Source organism: Zonotrichia leucophrys, chromosome 26 (assembly GCF_028769735.1).
Source record: "Zonotrichia leucophrys gambelii isolate GWCS_2022_RI chromosome 26, RI_Zleu_2.0, whole genome shotgun sequence".
Classification (NCBI taxonomy): Eukaryota; Metazoa; Chordata; class Aves; order Passeriformes; family Passerellidae; genus Zonotrichia; species Zonotrichia leucophrys.
The window spans coordinates 3,518,230-3,524,881 of record NC_088195.1 but is presented as its reverse complement, the minus strand read 5'-3'; the positions used below and the strand labels follow the sequence as shown (position 1 = coordinate 3,524,881).

Genomic DNA, 6,652 nt, shown 5'->3' with positions numbered 1-6,652 from the left:
TTTCTTGGCATTTTTTAAGCTGTTTTTAGTGTGTTTAATGTCAGGTTAAGCTCACCTGTTGCAGTGTTTTGTCTGCCAGCTCCAAGAACAGAACTGGAACACTCAGGGTGTTTTTAAAACAGGAAAAGACGAAACATTCTTTTTTTTTATTTTTTTTTTTTGGCCGAAAGATTACAGACTTTAATTCCTCTGCCTATTTTAGGCAGTGTTTGCAGGAAGAAAATTAATCTGGAGAAAGATCTAAATATACTTTTGTCTTCTCCTCCACCAGAATATCATCAAGAAGGTGAACGGCAAGAAATTTGTGTACAAATTCGTTTCCTACCCCGAGATCCTGAACATGGACCCCCTTGTGGTGGGCAGGATGGAGGGGGACCCCGAAATTCCTGGATTTGGGGAGGTCACCAGCACCCCCAAGGAGGCGGAGAGCTGCGGCAAGGAGAAATCCCAATCCTGTGCGAAATCCTCGAGCCGCAACGATTACATCCACTCAGGCCTGTACTCCTCCTTCACCCTCAACTCCCTCAACTCCTCCAGCGTGAAGCTCTTCAGGTCCATCAAAATCGAGAACCCGGCCGAGAAGCTGGCGGAGAAGAAACCTCAGGACGCCACCACCCCTTCCGTCATCAAATTTGTCACCGTGCCCTCCAAAAAGCCGCCCTGTGCCCCGCTGGTGTCCAGCAGCCCCTCAGCTGCGGCCGTCACCTCCGCGGCCTCCGCCGGCCCCGCCGCGGCCTCCTCGCTGCCGCTGAGCTCCGAGGAGCCGCTGCACACCCTGGAGAGCCTCGTGCTGCCCAAGCTCAGCGTTCCCGAAGCTCCTCCGGCCCCTCTGCCGAGCCTGAGCTCCGGCTACGCCCCCACCCCGCCCCTCGCCTCAGTGTCCCCCGCGCTCCAGGCGCCCTCGGCGCCGCCCTCGCCGCCGCTGAGCTCCAACCCCGAGCTGGACATTGACACGGACATGGAGTCGGGGAGCTCGCAGCAGCTGGAGGCGGCGCCCAGCCTGCAGCCGCCCTCCCCGGAGCCCGGGGAGCAGCAGGATCCCGCCGGGATGGAGAAGGAGATCGCCAATCACCTCTCCAGAGCGAAGAAACCCAAAGGGCTGGAGCTGGCCCCCACCCTGGTCATCACGGGCAGCGACCCCAGCCCGCTGGGCATCCTGAGCCCTTCCCTGCCCACGGCCTCTCTGACTCCTGCACTTTTCTCTCAGGTGACCAAATCTCCCTCAGTTCCCTTCCTGCTTCCTCTTTTTCTCTCAAATCTCCCTCCATTCCCTTCCTGCTTTCTCCTTTTTTCAGGTGATCAAATCTCCCTCAGTTCCTTTCCTGCTTTCTCCTTTTCTCTCAGGTGATCAAATCTCCCTCAGTTCCCTTCCTGCTTCCTTCTTTTCTCTCAGGTGATCAAATCTCCCTCCATTCCCTTCCTGCTTTCTCCTTTTCTCTCAGGTGATCAAATCTCCCTCAATTCCCTTCCTGATTTCTCCTTTTCTCTCAGGTGATCAAACCTCCCTCAATCCCCTTCCTGCTTTCTTCTTTTTTCCCTCAGGTTATTAAATCTCCCTCCATTCCCTTCCTGCTTTCTCCTTTTTCTTCTTTTTTTTTTGGTTTTTTTTTGGGTTTTTTTGTTTTTTGTTTAAACTAACAATAGTGATGATGTTATGCACGAAAACAGCCAGCCTAAGGAAATGAATTGTTCATTGTATGCAGGGATTTGAAACTCACGATGTCACTCCCTGCTTGGGTTTTTTGGTTTTTTTTTGGTTTAATCAAACAGAAATTTGGTGTTAATTCACCAAAGGCTGGAATTCCATGGGGAAAGGCTGGAATTCTGTGGGGAAAGGCTGGAATTCCATGGGGAAAGGCTGGAATTTTCCCTGCTGGAATTCTACAGGAAGGGCTGGAAAAGCTGGAATTCTATGGGGAAGGGGTTGGAATTCTACAGGAAAAGCTGGAATTCCAGGGGAAAAGCTGGATTTCCATGAGGAAGGCTGGAATGTCATAGGGAAAGACTGGAATTCCATAGGAAAAGCTGGAATTTCTCAGCTGGAATTCCATGGGAAAGGCTGTAATTCCACACGAAAAGCTGGAATTCCACAAGAAAGGCTGGAATTCCGTGGGGAAAAGGCTGGAAGAGCTGGAATTCCATAGGGAAGGGCTGGAATTCTACAGGAAAATGTGGAATTCCTTGGGAAAAGCTGGATTTCCATGGGGAATGCGGGAATTCCATGGGGAAAGGCTGGAAATTTTCCTGCTGGAATTCCAGGGGAAAGGCTGGAATTTTCTGTGCTGGAATTCCACAGGAAAGGCTGGAAAAGCTGGAATTCACTGGGAAAAGCTGGAATTTCTCTGCTGGAATTCCACAGGGAAGGCTGGAATTCAGTGGAGAAAGGTTGGAAATTCCCTGCTGGAATTCCATAGGGAAGGGCTGGAATTCTACAGGAAAAGCTGGAATTCCTTGGGAAAAACGATTTCCATGGGGAATGGCTGGAATTCCGTGGGAAAAGCTGGAATTCCATGGGAAAGGCTGGAATTCCATGGAAAAGCTGGAATTCCATGGCGAAAAGCTGGAATTCCATGAGGAAGGCTGGAATTTCATAGGGAAGGTTTTGGAAATCCATAGGGAAAGGCTGGAATTCCATGGGGAAAGGCTGGAAAAGCCGTAATTCCATGGAAAGCCGTAATTCCGCGGGGCAGGCTGTAATTCCATGGAAAAGCCAGAATTCCATGGAAAGGCTGGAATTTCCTTGCTGGAATTCCATGGGGAAAGGCCGTAATTCCATGGGAAAGCCGTAATTCCATGGAAAGCCGTAATTCCATGGAAAGGTTGTAATTCCATGGAAAAGGCTGTAATTCCATGGGGAAAGGCTGGAATTTCCATGCTGGAATTCCGTGGAGAAGGCTGTAATTCCATGGAAAAGGCTGGAATTTCCATGGTGTAATTCTTTGGGGAAAGGCTGGAATTTCATGGGGAAAGCCGTAATTCCATGGGAAGCCGTAATTCTGTGGGGCAGGCTGTAATTCCATGGAAAGCCGTAATTCCGTGGAAAAGGCTGTAATTCCATGGAAAAGCCAGAATTCCATGGGAAAGGCTGTAATTCCATGGAAAAGGGTGGAATTCCATGGAAAAGCTGTAATTCCGTGGGGCAGGCTGTAATTCCATGGAAAGGCTGGAATTCCATGGGAAAGATGGAAAAGCTGGAATTCCATGGGGAAAGGCTGGAATTCCACAGGAAGGACTGGATTTCCCCTGCTGGAATTCCATGGAAAAGGCTGGAATTCTGTGGGGAAAGGCTGGAATTTCCATAGTGTAATTCTGTGGGGAAAGGCTGGAATTTCCATGGTGGAATTCCATGGGGAAGGCTGTAATTCCATGGAAAGCCGTAATTCCATGGAAAAGCCATAATTCCATGGAAAGCCGTAATTCCATGGAAAGCCGTAATTCCATGGAAAGCCGTAATTCCATGGAAAAGCCGTAATTCCGCGGGGCAGGCTGTAATTCCATGGAAAAGGCTGTAATTCCATGGAAAAGCCAGAGTTCTGTGGGAAAGGCTGTAATTCCATGGGGCAGGCCATAATTCCATGGGAAGCCAGGATTCCATAGTTCCGCCCTGACCCTGTGTCCGTTGCAGACGCCCATCCTGCTGACGCCCAGCCCGCTGCTCTCCAGCATCCACTTCTGGAGCACCCTGAGCCCGGTGGCGCCGCTCAGCCCCGCCCGCCTGCAGGGAGCCAGCTCCCTCTTCCAGGTACGGCCGCCATTCCCAGGGATTCCCAGGCATTCCCATTTCTCAGGGAATGCCATTGTCCAGGGGTTCCCATTTCCCAGGGATTCCCATCCCCAGTCAATGCCATTGTCCAGGGGTTCCCCTTTTCCAAGGATTCCCCTTTTCCCAGGAATTCCCAGGGATTCCCATTCCCAGGAATTCCCATTCCCCAGGGAGTGCCATTCCCAGGGGTTCCCCTTTTCCAGGGATTCCCATCTCCCAGGGATTCCCATTCCCCAGGGAATGCCATTGTCCAGGGGTTCCCATTTCCCAGGGATTCCCAGCCATTTGCCAGGCATTCCCATTTCCCAGGGATTCCCAGGGATTCCCCTCTTCCAGGGATTCCCATTCCCCAGGGAATGCCATTCCCAGGGGTTCCCCTTTTCCAGGGATTCCCCATTTCCCAGGCATTCTGATTCCCAGGGATTCCCATTTTCCAGGGGTTCCCATTTTCCCAGGGATTCCCCTTTTCCCAGGGATTCCCATTCCCCAGGCATTCCCAGGGATTCCCCTCTTCCAGGGGTTCCCATTTCCCAGGGAATGCCATTGTCCAGGGGTTCCCCTTTTCCAGGGATTCTCAGAGATTCCCATTTTCCAGGGGTTCCCATTGTTCAGGGATTCCCCTTTTCCAGGGATTCCCATGTCCCAGGCATTCCCATTTTCCAAGGATTCCCATTCCCCAGGGAGTGCCATTGTCCAGAGGTTCCTCTTTTCCCAGGGATTCCCTTTTCCCAGGGGTTCCCATTCCCAGGGGTTCCCATTTCCCAGGAATTCCATTTTTCCCAGAGATTCCCATTTCCCAGAAATTCCCATTTCCCAGGGGTTCCCATTGTCTAGGGATTCCATTTTTTCCCAGGAATTCCATTTTTCCCAGGAATTCCATTTTCCCAGGGATTCCCATTCCCAGGAATTCCCATTTCCCAGTGATTCCATTTTTCCCATAAATCCCATTTTTCCCAGGGATCCCCATTTCCCAGGGATCCCCATCTTTCCAAGGATTCCCATTCTCCCAGGGATTCCGCTTTCCCAGGGATTCCCATTCTCCATGGATTTCCATTTCCCAGAGCTTCCATTTTTTCCCATAAATTCCATTTTTCCCAGGGATTCCCATTGTCCAGGAATTCCATTTTTCCCATAAATTCCATTTTCCCCAGGGATTCCCATTTCCCAGATTCCCATTATCCAAGGATTCCATTTTTTTCCCAGAAATCCCATTTTCCCAGGGATTCCCATTTCCCAGGAATTCCATTTTTCCCATAAATTCCATTTTCCCCAGGGATTCCCATTTCCCAGAGGTTTCCCTTTTCCAGGAATTCCCATTTCCCAGATTCCCATTATCCAAGGATTCAATTTTTTCCCAGGATTCCCATTTCCCAGGGATTCCCATTTCCCAGAGATTCCATTTTTTCCCATAAATTCCATTTTTCCCAGGGATTCCCATTCCCCAGTGATTCAATTTTTCCCATAAATTCCATTTTTCCCAGGGATTCCCATTTTCCATAGAAATTCCATTTTCCCAGGAATTCCCATTTCCCAGGGATTCCCATTTTTCCCAGGGATTCCCATTTCCCAGGAATTCCATTTTTTCCCATAAATTCCATTTTTCCCAAGGATTCCCATTTCCCAGGAATTCCCATTCCCCAGAAATTCCATTTTTTCCCATAAATTCCATTTTTCCCAGGGATTCCCATTTCCCAGACATTCCCATTCCCCAGTGATTCCATTTTTCCCATAAATCCCATTTTTCCCAGGAATTCCCATTCCCCATAAATTCCATTTTTCCCATAAATCCCATTTTTCCCAGCCATTAAAAATTCAATTAAAATCCACAACAGCACCGAGCTGCTTTCCCTTCATTCCCTTACCACATTCATTTTTTTCCCTTTTTACACCCAAATATTCCAAAAAACCATCGAATGAAATGAAATTTTTTTTTGCTGATTATTTAATTTAATTTAATTTAATTTAATTTAATTTTATTTAATTTTATTTTTCAGTTTCCATCCGTGCTCAACAGCCACGGCCCCTTCACCCTGTCAGGACTGGACGGACCCTCCACCCCCGGCCCCTTTTCCCCAGACCTGCAGAAGACATAGCACAAAAAAATAAATTTATTTTTTACCAAAAAAACAAAAAAAATTCATAATTCCACTGATCTCAACACTTGGAGTTGTTACCATTCCCAAATCCAAAAAAAAAACCAAAAAAAAATCATTTTTTTGGTGCAAAAATCTGAATTTTTTTGGAAGAACCCAGGTTGGGAATGTTTATGCAAACGCCTTAATAGGAGCTGCAGCTCCGAATTTTTTCTCCTCCTCAACTTTGGAATTTTTTTTTTCCCAAAATCCAAAAAGAAAAATTTTGGAATTTTTTTGGGAGATTTTGCAGCACCGACAGCACTAAAGGAGGATTTTCTTTGTGACTTTTTTTGGGAGAAAAAAATCAAACAAAAAAATAAAAAACTTTCTCTGTTCCTGTGCTCAGCAAGGAGAATCCCGAAATCCTGATGGAAGCTGGAATTCCAGGAAAAAAAAATAAAAAATTTGGGAATATCGAGGTGGGAATATCGCCCAAATCACGATTTCTGCAGCAACAAAAAAACCAGAATTTTCCTGCTTGATTTTATTTTCATTTTATTTTATCACAGGGAGAATTTATTATTATTTTGTTTTCTTCAAGGATTTATTTTTTCCAATTTTGTGGAATTTTTGGGGGTGGAATTTTGGAAATTTCCCGTTGGTTTCTCGCGGATTTGCAGGGTGGAGTCTGAACGGTTCTGGTGCCACAGCCTGGGAGGGTTTTCTTGGAATTTTGGGGTTTTCTTGGAATTTTGGGATTTTCCTGAAATTTTGGGGTTTTCCTGAAATTTTGGGGTTTTCCTGAAATTTTGGG

The 6,652-nt window shown here is 47.5% G+C and overlaps 1 protein-coding gene across 1 annotated transcript in view; it reads left to right on the top strand.

The window, feature by feature from the left end:
• The window catches only part of ELK4 (ETS transcription factor ELK4), a 45,545-nt gene extending 39,161 nt beyond the window's left edge, over positions 1–6,384 (top strand). Inside the window, exons 3-5 of the mRNA XM_064733082.1 lie at positions 272–1,207; positions 3,626–3,742; positions 5,758–6,384. Of these exons, the coding sequence (XP_064589152.1) occupies positions 272–1,207; positions 3,626–3,742; positions 5,758–5,856 (1,152 nt within the window). The 3' untranslated portion in view covers positions 5,857–6,384. The remainder of the gene's footprint in view (positions 1–271; positions 1,208–3,625; positions 3,743–5,757) is intronic.
• The last annotated feature ends 268 nt before the right edge of the window (positions 6,385–6,652 follow it).